A 25,840-nucleotide genomic window follows, 5' to 3' on the forward strand; every position below is an offset into this window, starting at 1 on the left:
TGGTTAGAGTTGTGGAAGGCCTTTTCTCTCATTTCATAAACATATATTAATTTTAATGCTGTTTTAGTAATGCTGCTCAGTATGGGATCAAGAATAGACTGAACTGGGTGCTAAAACTGGAGGCTTCCATTTGAGTTAGTCATGCTTCTCTGTGTTCTCCTTAAGAGAGAATAGAAAATGACTTATCATACCCTTAAGAATACAGGGAAAAGATTTATCTGTGTGGGTCATTCATACCCATATTCTGTCACACACTCGTGTACATACATATCTAAATATGTCCTGAGAATATGTTGGATTATACAACTACAGTAAGACAAAATTCAGCAGAGTTCTAAAAGGCTAATAAATAAAGTGCTTGGAAACCACCTCAGAAAAACCTCTGTTGTGGTGGTTAAGGGCGTAGGAGTAATTTGTGCAAAATTTATTTAACAAGTAAGTGTGGAGACACATGCATGTCCTTTTCTGTGGATGTTGAAGGCTTTTTGTAATCTGATTTTGCTGCTTGCTAATATCCCACCACAGCCTGAGGGGTCTTCAAAAGGCAAACAAACGAACAAAAAAACCTACTCTCCAAGTGGACAGAACTGCCCTAACTGACTATTTCTGGAAATGAGGAGTACATATGTGGTAATGCAAAAGATCTTCAGCTACTGAGAGCACAGAGGTGGGTTGTCCAGTCCCAAGATGCCTAGGTAAAAACTAGTGAGAAAACTCCTTGGGAAAGGAGATCATGATAAACAGTTTAATGCTTTCATACCTCCAACACAGGAGTGAAAGAGGATGGAGGCTGGGAGGAGCCAAGAAGAATCAGAGTTCCTTTTGCAGAGTAGACCTAAATCTTTGAAGTAGTGTTATAAATGTAAGCACTTGAACTGCAGCTTCTGAAGTCATTTATTAATAAGACAAAGTCTGAAGCTTGATTTAATGAAAAATTTTTCCAGTCAGCTCCTAAGCTATCATGGTTTCCCAGAAGCTAAATGGTAAAGAATCTGCCTGCCAGTGCAGAAGAGGCAGGTTTGACCCCTGGGTCAGGAAGATCCCCTGGAGAAGGAAATGGCAACCCACTCCACTATTCTTGCCTGGGAAATCCCACAGACAGAAGAAACTGGTGGGCTACAGTCCATGGGGTCACAAAAGAATTGAACACAATTCAGCAACTTAACAACAAAAACCACCTAAACTTTCAGTGGTTAATCTTCAGAAATTTCTTCTTAGATATTCCCAACTTAAAACCTGAGTTTAAAAAACAGCACTTTATGTCTGAGCATCACAGAAGGTGATGCTTTCATATGCTCTGGTTCTCTCTCCCTTATCCTTTCACAGCACTCTGGCCTTCTATGCTAAAGATCAGGTATAGCCTGCATTTCAAACGCAGCTTCTGCAGTCTCCAGAATCTAGCTGATCCCATGGGGTGGTCCTGCAGAGGCAAAATGTCACTTGTAAGAGTGTCGTGAAGTTATCTAGGTGCTGAAAATGGGACAAACCAATGGAAATGAACAAATCTTCTAAGTCAACTTAACATATCTAGCTTTGCTGAAAAACACTGGTATATAAAATCTGACCAGAGATAAAAGATAAAAAATATCTTTGCCTTGGTGACCATATTTTTAGAAATGACAGAGTCAGTTTATTTCTATTATGATAGCCAGAAAACAGTTATAATTTTTTTCTTAGTAGTTCTGTTTAATGTAGATAAAATTGTTAGGTAAAGATCTGATGGCCAGTGTCACACTCACTTCAATTTGAAATTGTATTTGGTAGCTGCTCTGGTGCTGCCCCTTCAGGACCCACACATCTATTTCCCTAGCTGCTGGAAATGTCTTGGGCTGACAGCTGGCAGCTGAACCCCACTTCAGGAACTACCATGCTAAAGAATTGCCATCTCCAGAGTCATAGCCCCTTCCCATGGGTGGGCTTTCCAATGACTTATCTTTTTCAGGGTATAGACTGGCACCCTTTCCTCAATTTAAGATAGCTATGAAGGGTACTCCCAGATTCAGGAATTCCTATCTGTGAGATGATTTGCGGTTTCTGCATGACTCCATCACATTTCCACTTCGCCCTCTACCTTCATCCCGCATGGGTGTTGATGCTGAGAGCACTCCCTAATAAACTTGCTGCTTTCAAATCTCTGTTTCAGACTCTGTTTCTTAGAGATCCCAGTCTGCAACTTTTAGGATCCCATTGCTAGAACAGTGGTTGGTCAATGGAGATTCCAAATTTTCAGCCTTGATATGAGCTAGTGAAGGTAGAAGATCAGTGGTTCCTGTATTTTAATTTTAAAAAGATGTTAATTTTCAAAAATTTAATCCTATTAATTGAATGATATTTACTCTGGTTCAGCTTAGTTTGTGGCAGTGCAGTATTACCTTGTTGCAAACTGGTAAATAAATAAATAAATAAAAATTAGCATTTTTCTCAGAATCCACAGGAAGTCATTTCTTTGTCTTCAAAAATTTCTCTGCAAGCAAGTTCAATTTCTGCCGGGGTCCAGCCCTCGTGGATCCAGGGAATTCGAAGCGGGGATGGCATCGGCGAGGATCAGGAAACAATTGCTTAATTAAACGTTAATAAGGATATAAAGAGTAATAGAATAAGGATAGCTCAGTGAGAAAATTTAGTGGAGAAAAGAGGCTGAATAATTCAGCCAGAAGGTGAGAGAAAGAACGATATGGGGAGACCAAGTTTCAGTGAACAAGGCCCGCACTTTATTTTCCAAAGTAGTTTTTATACCTTAAGTTATGCATAGAGGATAATGGGGGAAGGGTAGAGTCATGCAGTAAGCCAGGCTTTCTTCCTGCAAACTTATCATATGCAAAAGTTTAGGTGATTTGCATCATCTTCTGGCCCGGAGGCCTGTTAACATTTTAAGACCCTTTCTTCAGAAAACTTATTTTTCTATAAAGGTGATTAGTCAGGAGCCACCCTCCAAAAGCATTAGATAAAGTTGCATTCCTATAGGGCAAAGGTGTGGTGGGCTATAACAAGAAAAAGAATTAACTCAAGGGTCCAAGGTTACAAACATTAAAGCTACTACTTACACCAATTATATTAATCAATACACTGCCAGGGACACAGCAGGTAAGGGATATGGAAACTTAGCAACAAACATTGGCCCAACAAGTGAAAAACCCTTCACCAATACAATTTCTAATCAATCTTTTAACTGCTCAAAGGAATCTGTATTTAGACAGTTTAGAACATCTTATGCCTCTCACAGTTGGGAGGCTCTGAACAATCACATGTGGCCGGAAGAACCTGTTCAGGAGAGAGATGGTGGTGGAAGACAGCCCCCCGTAAAGTCAAAGGTGTAGGTGAGAGCACAAAGCAGTAAAGTAGGCAGACTCTGGTTTGGGGGGTAGATGGTCGAGAATTTCCAGGGGGACTCCTGAGGCTCGATCCTGCCTTTGAGTATGCTGAGCCTCCTTCCTCATGACCTTTGCCATGGGTGGAGTTCCTCACTCTGGCTCCCCGCAAATTTCATTGCATTCCTTACCTTGCAGTGAGATTACTGACTTCTCTCAGAGATAGTTCAAAAATAGCAAATAACAGGAAAAACAGGAAAGTCTTCAAGAAGGGAAAGATTGTGGATGCTTTAAGTGATGTATGCAAGTGGCTTTAACAGTGATCCTGGGCACAGTTACAGAGTAAAAGACTTATGGTGGGAATGTCATGGAAGCTGATAAGGCATCAGTTGGGAACTTGGGCTGGGTAGACAATTTAAGGCCCAGGGCTGGGTAGACAATTTAAGGCAAGGAGATAACACTACTCTCTGAGGTTTTCTGGGGACCCAGGCTGGCAAGTGCCTCTGCCATTCTCAACATAAAGCTCCCATTTTTGACTTCAAGGAGATGTTCTGTTGTTCCATGTTCCGTTTAATGAAAAGAGAGAAAGCAGAGCCTTTCTTCAAGTATTCAATTTCCTGAAATACTGATGAGGTGTATCTTTTGTCTGTTCTACTCCTGAGGGCCATGGAAATTTTTCTTCCACTGGTCAGTAGCAGGGAGCTACTGACTTGATGTTCAAAAACAAATCCCTTATTATTGGGAGTTTGTGACAGTTTATGGCAGATAATTTGGAACAGTAATCGTGGGAAAGAAATTTGCTTTATGGGCTAGTCTAGACCATTATGGTAAGGGATTGGAGGTAACAGAGGGTGAAGCTGGGGTGAATTATTTCTATCTAATCATTTGGTGACATTCATACTATTTCTGTCACAGATAGATTTTATATACATATATATATGTATATATATATATATATAAAGACATCTTTATAAGTGCCATATTTGGAGGGTCCACAGAGTACTCAAGATCCAACTATGTGTTCCACATTCCCTACAGAATAGATGTATGACTATCAGGAAGAAAAAAATGTGGAAATAAATGGTAGACATAAGTCTGATACAAGTCTGAAATTTAAATATATGAAAGAACACAGTGAAAGGAGAGAACAGTATGTGGAGTATGAAAGAGAAATTCACACTGGAGCTTCTTGGGGAATGTGTTCTCAACCTTTGTACTGGAGAGTCACCACACAGAGCCAGGTTCCCGTGCAATGAAAGACAAAATGTCTGGGCTAAAAGGGAGCTTAGAGACCACCTAGTCCAAACCTCCCTTGTTACAAAGAAGAAATGGAATCTGAGACTGGAAAGAACTTGCCCCAGTCACACAGCTAGTTATCAACAGCTCGAACTTCCAGGTTTGTGCTTAGTCCATAGTGCTTGCAAGCTGTGGGTGAGGATGTAAATGGAAGAAACATGAAGTGTAACAGTCAAGACTCAGAAAGATGTATCTGAAGCTTACAAAGCCTGGACTATCCATGTTCAATCTCTCTCAATTCTTCTGGGTCACTTAGTCTCAGAACAAATAAAGGAGTAAGTAACTTGCTCTTCAGCCTGATACATAGCTGTGTGTAAAACACTATGAGACTAGATGTTGTTAATGAATGTTCTGTATGACTCTGGTCCCAAGCCTGTAACTATAATAGACCTTCTATCTTTTCTTAAAGGTAGGGGAGTATCTAGGAATAACAGCAAGGAGCTTCCTATAGGGACTTTTCCTGGCCTATTGTTGCAGAAAAAAATCCCTTCTCCACCCATAAAGCCTCTTTACACAAAGCCAAGTGCCAATGGCCGTTTCCTGGGAATCTGGTCACTATCTCTCTGAAATTATTATAAAAAAAAAAGCATGGACAGTGTTAAGGAGGTTCATACCAGTGTTAGGACTCAATGTGGGCTGTCTCTAAATATGCCACAATGACATATTGAATATTTTGAATTAAAGTTACTTAAGAAGTGGGGTGGATGGATTTGGGAGTTTGAGATTAGCAGATGCAAACCATTATATATAGGATGGATAAACAACAGAGTCCTACTATATGACAGAGGGAACTATATTCAATATTCTGTAATAAACCATAATGGAAAAGAAATGAAAATGACTGTGTGTATATATAAAACACGGGGAGCTCAGCCCAGTACTCTGTAAGGACCTAGACAGGTGGGATGGGGTGAAGGGATATCTACAACTATCCTCTAATTAAAAATAATAATAAGAAGAAAACCTTGTTTCTTCTTTTATTTAATACCTCAAGCCCAATCTCTGATTAGATTCTTCATGAATTGAGCACTCCAAACCTAAGCTTCTCTGTCCTGTCAATTCCTTTCAAATGTATCATTTCTTTGTCTGAAAAGTATAAAGGTTGCCTGCTTTGGCCACTTCTAAGGTCCCATGTCTATGAGACCTCTGAGCACCTGAATTAAAATTTCTTTCTTTTCCTCCTTTTAATTTGCCTTGTGTCAACTTTATTAGTTCAGCCACAGAACTCAAGGGGATGTAAGGGTTTCCTTTATGCCAACAGCAGATACCTATATTAAAAAAAAAAAAAAACCCTTTAATGATTTCCCTATTCTTTATGACCCCTTTGGAGAAAATGGGACTTGTCAGTCTTATGAATATTTACAGATGTTCCCCCTAGTTCACTTCCTTATGTTATTAATTGTTCAAAAAAAAAAAAAACAGATAAACTAAAGGTGCTCTGATCTCCCATTTCCTGTTGTGAACTCCTGGTCAGCACCAACAGTACCTTCCTCTCTTCTCTAGTGCTTTCCCCAGGGCCCCGTATAACTGTCTTCATGAGCAGAGGTGGGGCAGGGGTAGGAGAAAAAAGACTGGGACTTTGTTTGAGATCTTATTCAGTCCTGTACTTTTTCATTGTGAGAGTTATTATGTGTGAGTATTTCTAAGATGTTTAGTTCAGGTACTGTAAGAGGATATACAAGATTTAATTTGGGGAGATAAGACAGGAGTGAAACAATCACAGGGAACTCTTAGACTGAGCCTCACCCCCAGAATTCAGGGGCTCAAGCCTGCCCCAGATTCTGCCAAGAGCTAGAAGTTCATGTGATAGTAAGTGAAGAGAGAACATAAAAATGATCAGCTTCATCAGCACATTCTTCCTTGTCTTCTCATTCGTAGGTCAGACTTACAATGGAGAGAACATTACAAAAGAGAACATTTCTAATCTAGGACTTCATGGTTATGCCTCAAAACTAGCAAGCCTCGAATACTTAAAAGTGTCACATTATCCACCGCTGGGCATACACACTGAGGAAACCAGAAGGGAAAGAGACATGTGTACCCCAATGTTCATCGCAGCCCTGTTTATAATAGCCAGGACATGGAAGCAACCTAGATGTCCATCAGCAGATGAATGGATAAGAAAGCTGTGGTACATATACACAATGGAGTATTACTCAGCCATTAAAAAGAACACATTTGAATCAGTTCTGATGAGGTGGATGAAACTGGAGCCTATTGTACAGAGTGAAGTAAGCCAGAAAGAAAAACAGTATACTAACGCATATATATGGAATTTAGAAAGATGGTAACAACAACCAAGTATACAAGACAGCAAAAGAGACACTGATGTATAGAACAGTCTTTTGGACTCTGTGGGAGAGGGAGAGGGTGGGATGATTTGGGAGAATGGCATTGAAACATGTATAATATCATATATGAAACGAGTCGCCAGTCCAGATTCGATGCACAATACTGGATGCTTGGGGGCTGGTGCACTGGGACGACCCAGAGGGATGGTATGGGGAGGGAGGAGGGAGGAGGGTTCAGGATGGGGAACACGTGTATACCTGTGGCAGATTCATGTTGATATATGGCAAAACCAATACAATATTGTAAAGTTAAAAAATTAAATTAAATTAAAACAACAAAAAAAGGAAATTAAAACAAAAACAAAACAAAACTGTCACATTACATGGTTTCATACTTTTATTCAAGTTGTATATCGCTTTTACAGATGCTAATAAATGAATCTATTCGTTTCTTTACTTATGTAAATGATGCTTATTGAGCACTTACTATTACGTGCCACTCCATTAGTTTAATGAAGTTTAATGAAGTTCTATAAAGCTGTGAGCATTTTCTATGTACCTTGTGAGTTGTCTTTGACAACTGAGAAGCATTTACTAAAGCCAAAAAGAAATTGCCATCGGAGAGGTTTCTTGAGGAGTGACTTCAGTTCCCTGGGGGATCTGGTTTAGGCTGTGGGTCCGTAAATCTGTTGCGTTTCCTGGTTCTCTTCATCTTCAATAGTAATGTGAACTGCTGCTGGGTCGAGATAAGCAACCCTGTGTCCACAGCAAACAGAATCACCACCAACAATGGGATAAGAAATTGTAGCCAGAAATAGTTGCTTTGAGGGTATGCTAGATGCAATAAGAAACATAACTCATATTAGGAATTGAAAACTGAGGTTAAAGTCTTCATCTTCCCTAAAAGAAGGATCCAACATGGTCCTTCACCTTCTAGCATGAAATGACATCCAGTAGCAGAGACAAAACACTCATAGGTTTGGGTTCCTCAGTCTGTGCTCCCTGAAGCCCCAGGGAGTCCTGAGTATTTCCCCCACAGTCCCTTTCTAATGGCTTGTCTGGCCAATATGCCTAATGGAAAAGGTCATAGGAAAGATGATCCCTCCCTTGGAGCCTCACAAGACCAATGTCCACATAGGACATGGAGGTGGGAAGCAGATAGAGTAAGGGCAGGGGGTCACCAGTGCCTTATTTCTCAAACAATCATCATTCATTGCATGTCTGTTGGGTGAAATTAAGATATTGGGCTAGATCATAAATATTAATAAGTTGGCTTCCCTGGTGTCTTAGTGGTAAAGAACCCACCTGCCAATGCAGGAGATGGAGGAGACACCAGTTTGATCCTTGGGTTGGGACAATCCCCTGGAGGAGGAAATGGAAACCCACTCCAGTATTCTTGCCTGGAAAATCCCATGGACAGAGGAGCCTGATAGGCTAAGTTCATGGGGTTACTAAGAGTCAGACACAATGGAGCAACTGAACAAGGCAATAAGTAAATTGCCTTTCAAGTCCACTGTTTTGTGATTCTGCTATTCTATTTACAAAGTAATGATTTTTTGCAATTTTTCTAGAATTTTAGAACCCTAGAATATTACAGCCAGAAATTACTCACAGATCACCTAGACCGGTGACTCTCAACACTGGCTGCCTATTACCATTACCTGGAAGAGCTTTCAAATATTGATGTCCAGGCCTATTCCAAGCTAATTAAGTTAGAAGCTCAAGGGATGATATACAGACATCAGTATTTTTTTTTTTTTAATTCTCCAAGCAATTTTAATGAAGTTTAGTCCAAACCCTTTGTTTTACAGATAAGGATACTGGAAGCACAGTGAAAATCAAACAACAGGTCTCAAATTAGTTAACAGAGAACTACCATTAGAAATTAATTGTGGCTTCTGGTCTCATGTTTTTTAAGATTTTGGCATGAGCAAAGTGTACCAAGCAAATGTCTGATTTCCTCATTGCAAAGCAAATATTTTAAAGGCTCATTCTTTTATATGAAATTTGGAAATGGCAGCCTTTCATTGGCTACAGAGGCAGCCTGCCTGACTACTCTTTCCATATCAAGCTCTCTTTCTCATCTGCTAATTCACAGGCACATAGCCTGTTGAGTTGGTTTCCTTTCCCATCCCTCATAGGCTAGAATAGACTCTTCAAGCTATAAAGAGTTTGTTCCTTCAACTTTGAAACTGTTTTCTATTTGATAAATGTAAGTTTCTCCCCAGGAGCAATAGATGACTTTGCTTGACTAATACTCAACAGTTTAAAAATCCATTTCACAACTATTGCATTTAACATCTGTAAAAATTCCATAATGTGAGCAGGTATTACTGTTGCCAATGAACAAGTAAGGAATCTGAGACAGAGACTAAGGGATATACTCTACCCCTGGTCTCCTCATTGCAAACCTAGTAGACTTTTCAAGGAATCACAGTTGCCTCCATTCTATAGCTTCAATTGCATTAGGCTCAAATGTTCTTTCTCCTTTCCCCTGATATGGACTCATTCCCTTTCCTTCACCAACTTACGTTTTTTTACTATAATCTTGAGTTTATTAGAGATGTAGGGCAGCCTCTGAATTCTGCCCACACAGTAATAGATGCCACTGTTCCCTTCTGTGACATTGGTGATGGAGATGTTGTGGTTCTCATACCAGTACTTGAGAGCTTTGTTATCCTTGTAGTAGATCACCTTGAAGACATTCAGATTCTTCCAACTGTGGCACCTGAGGAAGAGGGACTCACCCTCCATCATCACCTCAGCAGAGGCCTGAATGATCAACCAGTCTGAAAAATATTCATTAAGATATTTATTTAACAATGACAGATAAAAGAAAAATAAGATAGTAAAAAAGGTCATGCAGAGAGTATCAGAAACCGTTGTCATTAACCCATTTCTTGGCTCAGTCTCCTCTGTTGATAAATACTCTTTCCTCCTGAAAGGTAATTCTGGGGCCACAACATTGCTGACACTTCTGATGAGCCCACCCATAGGAAGTCTGAAACCCATTATCCCTTTCAGCTCTATTGTTGCATTTGGTCACTAAAGGGGAAATTATCCTACTCTGCCTGGAGAGTCCTAGCCTAGTAGAGTTGTCCTCTCTAAACTTATAGGTGCTTCCCAGTTCTATTAATCATAGTAAGCCTCCAGCTTCCTCAGAACATGCATTACAATTTGAATTAATTATTTGTGTAATTATTGATTGGATGTCCGTTTCCTCATTGGGCTCTCTACTTCAGAGGTCAGGAGCATGTCTGTTCCTTTCATCATATCTCCAGTGCCTAATAATACCTAGGAATCAGTAGATTCTCAATGAATGTTTGTCAATAATGAGTCAGGTTTTATGGCTAATGTCATTTTAAGAACTCAAAATTTAGAATAGAAACATGTCTAGGTTGCATAAGCATATTTTATTTAGGAGCAATCCTTGAGGACTTTTCTAGAATCTACTCCAAAAAAATAAAGAAGCTATTTTACACTGCTTTAGGCAATGGCACCCCACTCCAGTACTTTTGCCTGGAAAATCCCATGGATGGAGGAGCCTGGTAGGCTGCAGTCCATGGGGTCGCTAAGAGTCAGACACGACTGAGCGACTTCACTTTCACTTTTCATTTTCATGCATTGGAGAAGGAAATGGCAACCCACTCCAGTGTTCTTGCCTGGAGAATCCCAGGGATGGGGGAGCCTGGTGGGCTGCCATCTATGGGGTCGCACAGAGTCGGACATGACTGAAGCGACTTAGCAGCAGTAGCAGCAGTTTCTACTTAAGAATTTGTACACAGATGTTGAAACATCTCTTTTCACTCAAGAGAAAAAATACAAAATGTGCTTATACTTTAAAAATATTTATATTTAAAAATATAAAACAAAATATAAATGACCTAGCTGTTCAAATGAAATCATTACTTTGTTCACTGAACATTTACAAAGTAACCCACATATGCCTGAGCACACTGCACTAATTGTTGACAGTAGGAGAGTGATGAAGCAAAACATAAGATTTGTTCTTAAGTAAAAGTAGAGTACATGAGGAATGTAAAGAGAGAGCTTTCAAAATGAAGAGTACAACTTACTACTTTACCATATGTAAAAGAGATAGCCAAGGGGAATTTTGCTCTATGTCTCAGGAAACTCAATCAGGGGCTCTGCATCAACCTAGAGGGGTGGGGTGGGGAGGGAGATGGGAGGGAGGTTCAAAAGGGAAGGGATATATATATATACCTGTGGCTGATTTATGTTGAGGTTTGACAGAAAACAATAGAATTCTGTAAAGCAATTATCCTTCAATTAAAAAATAAATTAAGCAAAGAAAAAAGAGTACAACTTAATATTCAGGTCATGACACATGGAAATGGCAAAGTAAATCTTTAAATCAAAGAGCTCTTTGTAATGTTCACGTATCCAATATGCCATTTGACCATGTAATATGCATCTGTAGCCAGGTAGAGAAGATAGAAATGAAACAGACTAGAGGAGGAACATTGGGAGACTGCTAGAATATTGAAAGAAGCCAGAAGGTCAGATGGAGTAGAGGCAGAAGAAGAGAGAGGGACCTGTATGTGGAGAGAGACCTTGAGTTCCACCTTGCTTCTCTAAGCCTTGGAATAACTTGCTTTCTCCCCATTGTCAGATGGGCCATTCCGCACATGAGAGAATTGATACTTCTGTAGCCCTGGAACTTACCACTGATGACATTTAGGTATACGGGTTCACTGATGGCAAATCCTTTGATTCGGCATTGGTATTCCCCACTGTCCTGCATGCGTGCTTTCACAATGTGCCATCTTGAATTATTCGTTGTGAAACTGGTTCCATTGTGGATCCACAGAGAGGACTGGTCTTCAGAGGAACCATTCGTACCACATGTAAGAGTCACAGCATCTCCTTTAAGTATTTTTCTCCATGGTGGATTCAAGGACACCTTAGATTTCCAGATGGCTTTGAGAAGAACAGATTGTGGAAAGAGATATGGAAGGAGGGAAAATATCATTGAAATCTGTTCAGCCTCCAGAGTACAGACATAATAATAGTCAATCAACGGTCAATCTACCCTTAAACTGTTGGTGATAAGAAACCTGAGTCCTAGAATTAAAGGAAGGAGGAAAGAATCTTGTGGTCCCACCTAGGGACTCTAGCTCCCAACCTAGGAAAAAATAGGACATGAATGTAAGATATTAAAAAACAAAGAGGATAATCCCTCTAATTTTCTTGATTCCAATTTCAGTATCTGTAAATGAGGATTGAAGTCTCTTTTCAGGCAGAGATTATGTCTGTGATGTTCATACATAGTTCAGCACAATGACTACTACATAGCGAGTATTCATTAAGTATTTATTGAGTTGATGAATGAGTGAATAATGGATGAATTAAGGTAGTGGACTAAATGAAATACATGGCCTCTCCCAGCTCTAAATTTTTATGACTATTTAATTGTGAGTGAATAGGGAATGAAAATTATATGTCAATTCTGGAAGGTACTGAGAATCACCAAGATGATCAGTCTTAAAAGGCTTTCAAGAACAAAGAGATATGGTACGGATTTGAATGAAGACTTTGGAAGTGGCCAGGTGGTGATGAGGAAGAGGTGATATGGTCAAAAGAGAACTAGACTTGGATTTAAGGGACTTACGTTAGAATCCAGTGCCTTGTTAGCCATGTAACCGCCAACAAATTACTTAATCTTAATTCAGTATCCTCAATTATAAAATGGCAATAATAATAACAGGGATGATGATGTAAGAATTAAATGAGTTTATATCATAGTATCTGGAGCAGAGGCTGAGACAGATGCTCAGCAGACATGAATGTTTGCATAAAAGAGGAAAGGGTGACTTGAGAGAATAAAGTGCTGTGTGGGAAGCTTTTGAATGGGGGAAAGAAGGAAGATGAGGCAGGTGGAAGTGCGGTAGCAGGGAAGAGCAGATTAATAATCATTAAAAAACAGATGATGGGATGAAGGGAAAGGATGAAGGGTGGGCAATTTCCAGACACATTGAAATGCTGAGGGAACAAGGACAGAGGACTCACCTGCTGACATGCCATCTGGAGCTGCAAAATCCAGAGACAATAAGTTAGTATCTGACCCCAGCCTTCTGCATACCTGAAGACTGGGATCTGGTTATGATGCTGAGGTCCACATCCATGGAGTTTAAAGGGCCAACCATCTTTTCAGGACTCTGTTTAAGGGAGAGAAGGAGCTTCTCTCCTTCCTCTGCTGTCCCTCCTTTACCCTCTAGGAAAATCCAGCTTGATAGCAAGGACCAGACTTTCAGTCCGGCTTCCTCCTTAGATGATGCCCAATCCCCCTCCTTAGATGATGCCCAACCCCCCTATCCAGCTCGTCCTCCCTACAGAATCCCTGGGAAATGACCCACAGTTTGCTCATAACCTAGAAAAAGTCAGCAATAAAACTGTCAACTCTCCCTCACCAGCCACTCCCCCAATCTGTTCTGGCCCCTTCAAGGGGGCTGGTAACTCTACTTACAGAAAAGCAGCAGAGCTATCCACAGCAGGGCAGGGGCTCCCATGGGAATAGTAGGCATCTTCTCCGTGGCCTCCAACTGAGCTGCAGAGATCCAAGGCCCTAGAATAAACTTGAAAGTGAAAAGCAGAAGGAAATGTTCTCTGTGTCATATCTGGTTAATGCATCAGCTGCACCTAAGTTTGCTTCCTTCTCTGGAGATAACATTCAGAGTGGTGCCTAAAAGGGCAATTTTATATATATAGTTGTAAAATCATTTACTGATTTTCTTCTTCTTTTTTTGTTTGCACTGCACAGCATTCAGGATCTTAGTTCCCCAATCAGGGATTGAAACCATGCCCCTTGCAGTGGAAGTGGATGCACAGTCTTAACCACTGGACCACCAGGGAGGTCTCCAGGACAATTTTATACTTACCCCCATACTCTCCATTACACCTTTCTGTACACACCTGGAATCTAGTGGGAGAGGGGCAGAGGGGGCACACAGGAACAAAACTTTCTTAAACTATCAAAGTATAGTTATTTTGTTTGCAACTTAGAAAAGTGGGGTGCAGAGGAGAGAAGAATAAAAATAAGTTAATTATTCACCTAATATAGGTCAGCTGCTGCTGCTGCTAAGTCGCTTCAGTTGTGTCCGACTCTGTGCGACCCCATAGACAACAGCCCACCAGGCTCCCCCATCCCTGGGATTCTCCAGGCAAGAATACTGGAGTGGGTTGCCATTTTCTTCTCCAAATATAGGTCAGGCACTATGCTAAATACACCTTATACTTCATTCATTTCTCAAAATAATTCTATGAAGATATACCATCATTATCTACATTTTATAGAAAGGAAAATTGGAGCTTAGAGAGGTAAAGTCATTTATCCTAGAGTACTCCCTAGTAAATGGCTAATTTGGGACTGAAACATTTGAAAAATCGAATCCTAGAGTAAAATTCACAATCATGATTACTTTTTATGCATGTCTATAAGTATGGCCAGAATTCTAGCTGAAATTCTGTTGTGGTTCTCCAGAGTTACCAACCCTCTTGTTACCTAATTTCCTGCTGATCCATTAGTGCACAAATCCACAAATTTTCATCTGTTTCCTATGACCCACTGTCCGACCAGCCAAATTGGAGATATTTTTGGAGGCTCCTTCTCTCCATGGGTCCTGATGAGGTCTACAACACAGGAAGGCAGATGTTAAACCATAACTTAAAGGGATCTCAGTAATACAATTTATTTTATTTTATTGCTCCAGCTTTTGTCCATTTTTATGTTTCAAATCCTCTAGCCTGATCACCCTTTCTCCTTTAAATCCACATCTGTTTTCTTCCCTCCTGGACTTCAATGAGTAATTCTTTTCTTTTTAACTCTAGGTCAGAATTAGTCACCTTCTTCCAGGATTTGATATTGATAATGACACTGGAGATAACATCTCCATAAATATCTACATTGGCTTGCCCTCCACAAAGTTTTTTTCGTGTGTGGTATTATTATTTGGGCCTTGCCAAAACTCTGAAATAGCAGAGGCAATATGAAGTCAGCAAGGCCCCATTCTATCATGCCAGCTTTTCCATACTGACTGTTTTATTTTTTTAATATATATAATTATACTCATTTTTGTATGTATTCTTGGCTGTGCTGGGCCTTCTTGCTGCATGTGTTTTCTCTAGTTGTGGCAAGCAGGTCTACTCTGTAGTTGCAGTGCGTGGGCTTCTCATTGCGGTAGCTGCTCTCGTTGTGGAGCACGGCCTATAGGGCATTCAGGCTTCAGTAGCTGCTGCCTATGGGCTCAGTAGTTGCAGTTCCTGGGCTCTAGCGCACAAGCTCAACAGTTGTGGCTTAGTTGCTCCTCAGCACGTGGGCTCCTCCCGGACCAGATATCAAACCTATCTCTCCTGCATTGGCAGGAGTACTCTTTACCACTGAACCACCAGGGAAACCCCACCAACTGTTGAATTAAGACTAATGAATTAAATATAAAGTCGCTGCACATAAAGATCTAACCAAAGCTTTCAGCTTCTCTGAAACTAGAGAATATGGGTCTACAGATTCCTAAACTGAAAGTTTCAGATAAGAAAGATGCTGACTGGTCCCAGGTTGTGCAATATCTTAGTGACAGATCTTTAAAGAAAGCAAAGAGTTAATCTGGAAAGTGTAAGTATTTATGTGATTAGGGTTTACCTATAAAACAGAGACAATGATGATATCTAGATCATGTCTTTATTATGAGGTTCAAGAAGATAATAAATGTGTAAAATGCATTGAACAGCATCTGGTATGTAAAAGATGCTCTGTAAATCTATTTTTCCCCTCCTTTATTGTTGTTGTTGTTGTTCAGTCGCTAAGTCAGGTCTGACTCTTTGTGACGCTATGGACTGCTGCGCGCCAGGCTTCTCTGTCCTTCACTATCTCCAGGAGTTCACTCAAACTCATGTCCATTGAGTCAGTGAGGTCATCCAACTGTCTCATCCTATATTGCCCGCTTCTCCTCCTGCTCCCAATTTTGCCTAGCATCAGGGTCTTTTCCAATGAGTTGGCTCTTCCCACTAGTTGGTCAAAGTATTGGAGCTTCAGCTTCAGCATCAGTCCTTCCAATGAATATTCAGGGTTGATTTCCTTTCAGATTGATTGGTTTGATCTTATTGCAGTCCAAGGGACTCTCAAGAGTCTTCTCCAGCACCACAACTTGAAATCATCATTTCATCCGTTTTCAACTTTCTTTATGGTCCAACTCTCACATCCATACATGGCTACTGGAAAAATCATAGCTTTGACTATACAGACCTTTGTCAGCAAAGTGATATCTCTGCTTTTTAATACACTATTTAGGTTTGCCATAACTTTTCTTCCAAGGAGCAAGAGTATTTTAATTTCATAGCTATAGTCACCATCCACGGTGATTTTGGAGACCAAGAAAATAACACCTGTCACTGTTTCCATTGTTTCCCCATCTATTTGCCACGAAGTGATGGGACTGGATCCCATTTATTACCATTGCTCAATAAAGACTCAGGAGAAACATGCATTTCAACAGGACTAAGGCTATGGTTTTTCCAGTGGTCATGTATGGATGTGAGAGTTGGACTGTGAAGAAAGCTGAGTGCTGAAGAATTGATGCTTTTTTAAAATTTTTTTATTTTTAAACTTTACAATATTGTATTGGTTTTGCCAAATATCGAAATGAAAGAATTGATGCTTTTGAACTGTAGTGTTGGAGAAGACTCTTGAGAGTCCCTTGGACTGCAAAGAGATCCAACCAGTCCATCCTAAAGGAGACCAGTCCTGGGTTTTCATTGGAAGGACTGATGCTAAAGCTGAAACTCCAATACTTTGGCCACCTCATGTGAAGACTTGACCCATTGGAAAAGACTCTGATGCTGGGAGGGATTGGGCGCAGGAGGAGAAGGGGATGACAGAGGAGGAGATGGCTGGATGGCATCACCGACTCGATGGACATGAGTTTGAGTGAACTCCGGGAGTTGGTGATGGGGAAGGAGGCCTGGTGTGCTGCGATTCATGGGGTCGCAAAGAGTCAGACACGACTGAACTGAACTGAACTGAAGGCAATCAGCAAATACATAGGATGTTTTCCATGATAACCAGTATGTTGCTCTGCTGCTGCTGCTAAGTCGCTTCTGCTGCTGCTGCTGCTAAGTCACTTCAGTCGCGTCCGACTCTGTGCGACCCCATAGACGGCCGCCCACCAGACTTCCCTGTCCCTGGGATTCTCCAGGCAAGAACACTGGAGTGAGTTGCTATTTCCTTCTCCAATGCATGAAAGTGAAAAGTGAAAGTGAAGTCCCTCAGTTGTGTCCGACTCTGTGCGACCCCATGGACTGCAGCCTACCAGGCTCTTTTGTCCATGGGATTTTCCAGGCAAGAGTACTGGAGTGGGGTGCCATTGCCTTCTCTGAACCAGTATGTTATGCCGATAAAATTTATGTAAGTAATCTCACTCCTCCCCACAGTGATGAAGAAGAGAGTATTATAGGAAAGAACAGAATGGACAAAATTGTTTGGGGAAGAGGAGGAGAAAGAAATGGGGAAGATGCAATTTTTTGAGGTGCTGTCAGAAGGCAGTACATATTTGAAAATACCAAGATCCTAAAAGAGACAAAGATGGAATCTGTTTCAGCACTTTGTTGAGAGTTTGTCCAGGAGAGTTACCAGATATTTTTTTACCCTAGGACAGTGATTCTACATTAAAATTATCCTTCAGAGACAGTCACTTTACTGTGACTCGAAAAGTCTATTTTAAAGCCTCCCCCAAGTCTTCAGTTATTCCCTGCTTGAATGGGAGGTGGACTGGAATTCAAGATGTACTAGTTCTTACTATGGAGAGAATAAGGTTTGTCGTTGATACACTATTTTCATTTCCTCCACCATCCTAAAGCAAAGCTTCAGTGTCCAGCAGTGAAATGAAGGTAGTATTTTGGTAGCAGTAATAGCAATGATTTTACCAATTCAACTAAAGAAGTTCATTAAAGCTTAAAAACAAACCAAGCCACCCATCCTCAACTCACACAACAACAACAACAAAATCAAAAATATCAACATCAGGAAGAATAAACTATATCCTGATTCCCATACTATAAAACCACAGGTACCCAAAGGAACAAAATGAGAATTCAGAAGGTACAAATAAACACAAGATTACATCATAGTTCTGCTCTACCCTAACATAACTGGTTGATTCACCAGTCAAGTCCCACACATCCTTTATCTTATTACCTGCCTGTAGATATCAGAAACCTGTGCTCACTGGGACCCATAGATTTTTGTCCTAATCTCACTTCTTATAATAAGCATTGAATCCAGATATTCATGTGTTCAACACTCATTAACAACATCTCTGTCCCAAATTTTGATCCATTATTGGTTTTCAGAAACCTTAGTGGTTTGGGTGTTTTTTGGTGTCTTTTTTTTTTTTTGCCTTACTGCACAGCATGCAAGATCTGTTTTCCAGTGAGAGATTGAACCCAGGCTCACTGCAGTGGAAGCACAGAGTCTTAGCCACCGGACCACCAGGGAAGTCCTCCAAACTTTTATCTGTTCTTCACTTTGTAGCAGTGGGGAATTGAAACTCAACTGGCCATGAATGAACTATTAGGATCTACTCATTGTAAGGTGTCCAGATGAGGCATCTTTGTGGCACCTTGTAGACAGGGAACAGTCTGAACCATAAGGTGCACTCAAGCAAATGTGACCTTTGCCTTATAAAAATTATGTTCCAGCCAAGAGACCTAGAGGGCCTCTGACTTGCCTTTCTGCCTCCAACAGATACAATCAGTAAGTGACCTGATCTTTCCTTCAGAATAGACAGAACAGAATTATAAGCCTGCTGAGGAAGATACCTAGGAAGAATGGTAATGTAAAAAAAAACAAAAACAAAAATGAATGCTGGACTATTATATTAAATTAAAAATTAAAAGAAAAAAATTATTATCCAGGAATATTTTATTTTTTATTATTATTATTATTATTTTTTACTTTTTAAATTTTTTTTAAATTTTACAATATTGTATTGGATTTGCCATAGATCAACATGCATCTGCCACAGGTGTAAAGAGATTAAGTGTAAGACAGATTAGGTATCCAGGCTCTGAACAGGCCCTGGAGTTTGATTCTCAGCTCAGATCACATATTGGTTACCTGGCTCTCCACAAGTTACTAAACCTCTCTGTGACTCAGCATCTTCTCTGGTTAAATGTGGATAGTGGCAGCATTTGTTGTTGAGGGTATTAAATGAGTTAATATAGTAAAAGCTTTATAAGAGAGGCTGGCAGATAGTAAATGCTGTGTATGATTTTATTACTGTTATTACAATCATTTTCTTAGGATCCTTTAGACTTTGGAGCAGCAGAGAGAAACTCTTTCTGTCCACAGGAAAATGAGCAGGAAAGGCTACTGGTCTGGAAGGCAGTGCATCCCGGATCACATAGGAGTGATTGTACCTCAAGGAGACCCTTCCTCCACTCACAGGTGAGGGGATAGAGGAGAGAAGTTGCTCTGTGGGAGTCCTGAGAGCATTCCCAGGTGTGGTTCTAGACAAAGTCCAGTTTTGCAGAGTCAGCCCTCAAGCCATATGTAGTGTAGGCTAGGTTTATTTTACCCTTCCTTACGGAATTACATAGTTAAAAATGGTAACAACTCTTTTTTTAAAGGAATCCCTTTTAGGCTGTTAGCAGATAAAGAGAAGAGGTCTTAGTCCAGCCAAGGATATTTGCATTTTAATAAGTAACTTTTGGAAGCTGGGAGGAGTAGCTTGTTGCTTGTCTCAGTGATGAGTGTGCAGGATGCATTTTTAGCATTTAGTAGGCAACCCAATGTCCTGTAATACCCAGGGCAGCCTTGCATAATATAAAGAATTGTTCTGCCTTTACACTGTTTTCAAATGTCCAGCCAGGTATTTTATAATTATTTGAGCCTTGAATCTATTTGACAAACAATGCAAAGCATTTTTACATTTTTTCATATATTCTGGATTCTATAGGAAAGAAACTATTGTGTCCTCTGATGGAAGATTATTCTTGTGTCACTTGTAAACTGGCTTTGCCTCTTGGTGAATGTCATAACCAAGTCAAAGTTTGGGAAGAGGGATGATTTACTATTACTAGCAGTAAATAGGGAGATCTTTCCCAAAGCAGTATCTCCCAGAAGATCAAAATCAGGGAAGTTTTAAGCTAAGGGTACATATATATTCATGAAAGGGCTTGAGCAGAAGAGAATCAGCATACAATTGGGGTCAGGGTTGAGTACAAGCTTTAGCTGATTGAAGTCAAGAGGGTCAGCATCATCATTCTGTCCTCCACCTTGGTTACTGCAGAACTCAAAGACCATATCAGATTGTTATGTATATCCCTCAAGGAGGAACTAGAACCCTGTCTAATAGCTGAACTCTTGTTTCTTGACTGCTTTTCCTTTGTTCTTACATTCCCTTACTTAAGATCACTGATTAGTGAGACCTGTGGAAGGGTAAATATTGTGACCAGGCTTAGATCACAAAATGGCTTCTCACGTTAAGAAAGTCAAGCCTGGTTCTCTTTCTCCAGGGATCCCCTACACTATCTGCTTACATTTGGTTTTCCTAGAAAAGCATCCTTGGATCATTCACTGTTTCCCCAAATCAGATCACCAAGAGCCACACTGTTCCTGATCATTGTATTGTTACCAGATTAGTCAGCTAGACCCCACCAGGATCCTAGCCATCCCTTGTCTTAGCCAGGGAGGTTCTTTTTCTGCTTGGATCTGTGCTGCCAATAAGGAAACTGATGTTGAGATTAGAACAGCATCAGCTTTATTCAATGGTCAAAGAATGAAGAAGCAAGAACTTGGCTCACAAATCAACTTCTCAACCTAATTTAGGCAGAGAAACCATATATGTAAGAGGGTCAAGGTAAAAGGGAAGGAATTGGAAAGTGTGGGAGGAATATTCATAAGTAATCCAAGCACAGGGGTGTGGTTTGGACCTGAAACTGATGCAGCACTCCTGTTCAGTCCTTGTATGGGCTTTTCCAGTTGTTAACTGTCATGGCACCTATGGGTGTGTCACTTAGCATATGCTAATATATTACAATGAGCATATAATGAGACTCTAGGACCACTTCTATGGACCACTAGAAGTCAAATCTGCTGTCTTGGGCCTAGTTGGTTCTAATCAGTTCTTGCTTTTCTCTTTGCAGCTTCCTTCTGAAACTTAGATAAGAAGGGCAGAGGTATGACTCTTGGGCAACAGCTTTGGTAACAGTATCACCAATACCTCACTGCTGGATAGGGCTACATTTATAGCTGTCACATTTATCATGGATATACTTGCTTACTGTAAGTTATTTCATTTTATTTCTTTTTTATATTAAGACTAGGAACTATATTGATTTTAAAATATATGTGTGTGCATAGGTAGGAGTCATGGATCCAGTTTCAGGTACCTGAAACTTCCTCAATTTGGAGCATCTTCCTTAAAAAGGTGATTAGAAAATTATGAATATAATATTAGGTATTAGAATGACTATTTATCTAAAATAAGAAAACAAACTCAACAAATTGCAAAGTATAAAAGCTGGAAAAAGACATCAGTATTATATAATCCAGAAATACTTTTCCTACCTATCTTTACAACATACTCTGCTCTCTTCTTCATTGGACAGTGATATCACAATATCACATTTTACAGAATGTTGGGAAGGAAGAAATTTTCCTCTACCCTTCTTGGTTGTTCAGGCTGGTCTGAGAAATAAATTGACATGAGAGAGATTAATAGGAGAAAATCAAACAAAGTTTAACGTTGTGTAGACATGGGAGGCCCGGTGGGCTGCAGTCCATGGGGTCGCTCAGTCGGACACGACTGAAGCGACTTAGCAGCAGCAGCAGCAGCAGACATGGGAGGAACCCAGGAGAACTGAGTAACTCATGAAAAGGGCAGAAGCCCTCACCTAAAATACCACCCTCAGCTAAAGACAAAAAAGGTTGTGGAGGGTGGAGGGAGTCAATTGTGGAAGATTACCTGGAAAAGCACAGTAAAAAAGGGTAAGGTTGTTATGCAGATTTAAGTCTGTGCCTTCTCCATTAATAAGAATCTCTAGAGATTTGGTCATCCTCTTCTTCCTGTTTCAGAGAGGGAGACAGACTTACAGATGGAGATTTCCCTTATAACCGTTTCCTAAAAAAGATTAACTTCTATCTGGTTTTCAGAGTTTTCCCCCTGTTTTCTATCAGAAAATAACCAACTTAAAATACTTAATCTGCCAAAGAGACATATTTGGGGGTGGCAATTTTTGCTTCTCTACAAGATAAACTAGAAATATAATTCATTCTTTGGCATCACTTATCTGCATTTATTTTCTATTATTGATAGTTGGGGTGCATGGAAAATGTGGTTGCCAAGGAGTAATTAATATTAAGTTTACACAGGAAAAGAGCATTATTTGGAGTTAAGAATCGTGATTCCGGAGACAGAGATTTGGGTATAACCTAAGGAGTGTTCCAGGGAAGAGAAAGAGTCAGGGGCTTGTAAAGATAAAAGCTACAATGGTGCTAAATTGTCTAGCAAGAATTGTGACGGACTCTGAAGCAAGTCAGGCAATATTTGTGCTTACAGAATCACATGTTGTTTTAGAGCAAGGGTTCCATAAGTATCTTGAGAGGACAATAGTGCAAAATGATAGATTCCATTCAGACTGAAACAGGCATAAGTCCCACTTCCTCAGTGGCTTCCTGACTCCATCTGAGAAAACTGTTTTAGCAATAGTGACTCCATTTCCCTTTTTCTTTCACACCATTCACATGAGTAGCTCCACTCTTTGTAGTACTGCTGCAGGTTTGAGCTTTACAAACACAGAAATTATGATTAATTCTATACTGCTTTATCCCCATCAAAAAAAGACAAAATCATCACAGTGTGCTTATAATTTTGTATTCTACATTACTGAGTAGATTCCTGATAGGAGATAACTTCCATTTTCACTAGATGGGGGAATGAACAAAATCCTCTGCCTACAATTTTACACGCATCTGATGCTTAGAAAAATATTTTGACAAGATTAACTTCTGACTCCAGATATTTCAACCTTGTCTTCCTTCACTGACCACAAATTTCCAATGCCAAATACTGGAGGATGCATTCAAGCTGCATCGTGACCTTTGTCCCTCCACCTTTGTGTCCTGAAGTCAGGAGAGCTGGCTGTTGGTGGAGTTTTCTTGATGGCCATTTCTCAGGCTGGCTTGAGGTACTTTCCCATGCCTGGAAGTGATGATGAATCATGTGCATCTATTATACTGAACCAGAACTAAACAAATCCTCAACTCAAGTTCGTCTTGTCTGTATTCCAAAAGCTTTCTGCAGCTACTCTCATGCTGCCAATAAAAAAGAAAGTATGACAGAGAGAAATCTGATGGGGAAAAGACAGTGGTCTTATCCAAATGTAGCTAAAATATATTACTTTTGCAAATGTTACAGAAACATATGATCTCTTCCAGCACCTGCTGATAGATTGGAAAGTGCAGAAAGAATAAAATATGATTCCTGAGTTTTCAGCTCTAATCATTGGGTAAATGTTGATACCATTTATTATATGGTGAAATCTGAGAAAGTACCAGATTTAGGAAGGAAAATCAAGTCTTCTGGTTTGGGAATATTGTAGATTGAAGTATCTTTGTGATATCGAAGTGTTTATGCTGAGAAGCAATGTGAGGACTAGAGACATAAATTTGAAAATCATTGGCAAATTTATAAAGCCACTGGGAATAAGATGAGGTCAGCTAAAGAGAGAGGAAGAGTAGTTAGAAAACAAAGATGATCCCAGGACAGAGCATAAAGAATTCCAATATTTAGAAGAGGGGTAGAAAGGGAAGAGCCAGAAAAAAGACTAGAAGAAACAGCCAGGAAAGTGGGATACATCTCAGGAAATTCAATCTCAGTCACTAAAACTGAAGGATATAGTTCTAGTGGAAATTATTGATTATAGAATCTTGTTGAGAGGTAAAATAAGAGAATAAAATTATTCTTTGGATTTAGCAATATGGAAAACTTGGGGATCTTAACAAAAGCAGTTTCAGTGGATTAGTATGTGCAGAAGCAAGGTTGAAGGATGTTGAAAAGTAAATAAGTGAGAACGTAGAGACAGCATGTGTAGAACACTTTCTGTGTTTTGCTGTGGAAGGGTGATGTAGGAGGATGTGGGGTCAAGAGAGGGTTTGGTTTTTATGTTGTTTTTGTTCAGTCGTGTCTGACTCTCCACGACCCCATGGACTGTAGCATGCCAGCCTTCCCTGTCCCTCACCATTTCCCAGAGTTTGCTGAAGTTCATCATGTCCATTGCATTGGTGATGCCATCCAAACATCTCATCCTCTGTTGCCCTCTTCTTCTCCTGCCTTCAATCTTTCCCAGCAGAAGGGTCTTTTCCAATGAATCAGCCAAAGTATTGGAGCTTCAGCTTCAGCATCAGTCCTTCCAATGTGTATTCAACATTGATTTCTTTAAGATTGACTGGTTTGATCACCTTGCTGTCCAAGGGACTTTCAAGAGTCTTCTCCAGCACCACAGTTCAAAAGCATCAACTCTTTGACCTCTGCCTTCTGTATAGTCCAGCTCCCAGAACCCTACATGACTACTGGAAAGACCATAGCCTTGACCAGACGGACCTTTGTTAGCAAAGTGATATCTTTGCTTTTTGGATTTTATAAGAGAGGCTAGATCATATTTGTTAGCTGATAGGAAGCAGGGCAGGTAATGAGGGAAGACAAAGTTAAATAGTTGAAAGAGTTAAGTCCTTGAATGGCCAAAAAGGGAGAAATGGTGTCACTCTTTCAATTCAATTAGAAGATCTCAAACACAACACAGGTGTTTCTGCTATAACGTCATATGCATTTATTTTTAAAAGTCCTTGCATTCTGCAAAAACACACACTAAAAATAACAAGTTTTGGGGGAGAAAAATGTTGTGGCAGATCATTCAAATCCTATAACCAGAGCACTAACAAAAACATTAGCATTTCTACTAAATAAATTAAATGGTTAAAAGGATATGTTAAATTTCTAAATAATGAATAAAATCAACAATAGACATAGGGTTTGATCTTCTTCAAAGATAAAGGTAGGTTGATGGAAGAATGCCACAGGGAGAAAGTGCGTGCAAGCCAGAGAAAACTATGTAAGAACAGTCTCAAGACAGACATGCGGTAAAGCTAAGCCAAGAAGAAAACCTTTAAGTGAATGACTTTTGTGTAGGGTATTCTGTTCCTTGCTGTGCTTCAGTGCGCTAATAAGATCTATGTTCAGCTACTATTCCTTGACAATAATAAAAAATTAACATGCTCAGAAAAATCTTGTATGAACTAACTCCCACATTATACTGACATTATGCCTTGGTTTACCAATAGTATGTGGAATATTTGCATTTCAGAAACATCCAGTGTATCACAGAAACTGTATTTCTTGACTTGTTCAGCAGCTGTTACATGTATAGCAATCTACTGAATACTGTGCAGGATCAAAGATGCAAAAAATGTAGGTCCCTCTAACTATAAGCACAACCTTCGCCCTAGAACTCAGTTATGCCACACACTCTAAACCTTTACACAAGACAAAACAATAGTTTAGTCACCAAGCAGAGCCAAAGACCTGTAGTTACTCCTCAAGAGTCATAGATAATATTCTGAGCTGTATCTTGTGAGTTGCTTTTTAGACACTGAAGCCCCTCACCAGGTGGAAGAAGGTGACTTGCATGAGGAGAGGATGACTACATGATGACCAGACAAAAGCTGTGACATAAGCCACTCCACACAGTTCTGAGAACAGTCCCCAAGAAGTGGGAACAAATGCTGAAACTAGAGTTTAACGGTACTCAGAACAACTAAAGAGGATGCTGGCCAGACTACCACATCACTGATATCAAGATAACTGTCAGAACTGACTGTGCCACCCTGTCCCCTCCCTCCTCCCACACAACCCTGAAACACCCCTTTAAAAACTT

The 25,840-nt window shown here is 40.1% G+C and overlaps 1 protein-coding gene across 2 annotated transcripts; it reads right to left on the reverse strand.

Annotated features, from left to right (window-relative positions):
- Positions 1-7,279: 7,279 nt before the first annotated feature.
- FCER1A (Fc epsilon receptor Ia) lies at positions 7,280-13,567 on the reverse strand. Of its 2 annotated transcripts, none has more exons than XM_005203474.5 (5): positions 13,383-13,567; positions 12,926-12,946; positions 11,582-11,836; positions 9,552-9,684; positions 7,280-7,729 (listed from the first exon to the last, which is right to left on the reverse strand). In XM_005203474.5, the coding sequence occupies exons 1-5, from the start codon at positions 13,438-13,440 to the stop codon at positions 7,561-7,563; spliced, it is 636 nt and encodes a 211-aa protein (XP_005203531.1). In that variant the 5' UTR covers positions 13,441-13,567; the 3' UTR covers positions 7,280-7,560. The 2 variants fall into 2 exon arrangements, with proteins under 2 accessions (XP_005203531.1, NP_001093780.1); NM_001100310.2 differs by having other exon boundaries at positions 9,427-9,684; positions 13,383-13,488.
- Between the last annotated feature and the right edge of the window lie 12,273 nt (positions 13,568-25,840).

This window comes from Bos taurus, chromosome 3 (genome assembly GCF_002263795.3).
Source record: "Bos taurus isolate L1 Dominette 01449 registration number 42190680 breed Hereford chromosome 3, ARS-UCD2.0, whole genome shotgun sequence".
Lineage (NCBI taxonomy): Eukaryota > Metazoa > Chordata > Mammalia > Artiodactyla > Bovidae > Bos > Bos taurus.

Coding starts and splice junctions, on each gene's coding strand:
- FCER1A (NM_001100310.2), bottom strand. CDS start 13,440: ATGCCTACTATTCCCATGGGAGCCCCTGCCCTGCTGTGGATAGCTCTG. Junction 11,837..12,925: donor TCCAGATGGCATGTCAGCAG/GTGAGTCCTCTG, acceptor TTCTTCTCAAAG/CCATCTGGAAATCTAAGGTG. Junction 7,730..9,426: donor CAAGATTATAGTAAAAAAAC/GTAAGTTGGTGA, acceptor TATTGCATCTAG/CATACCCTCAAAGCAACTAT.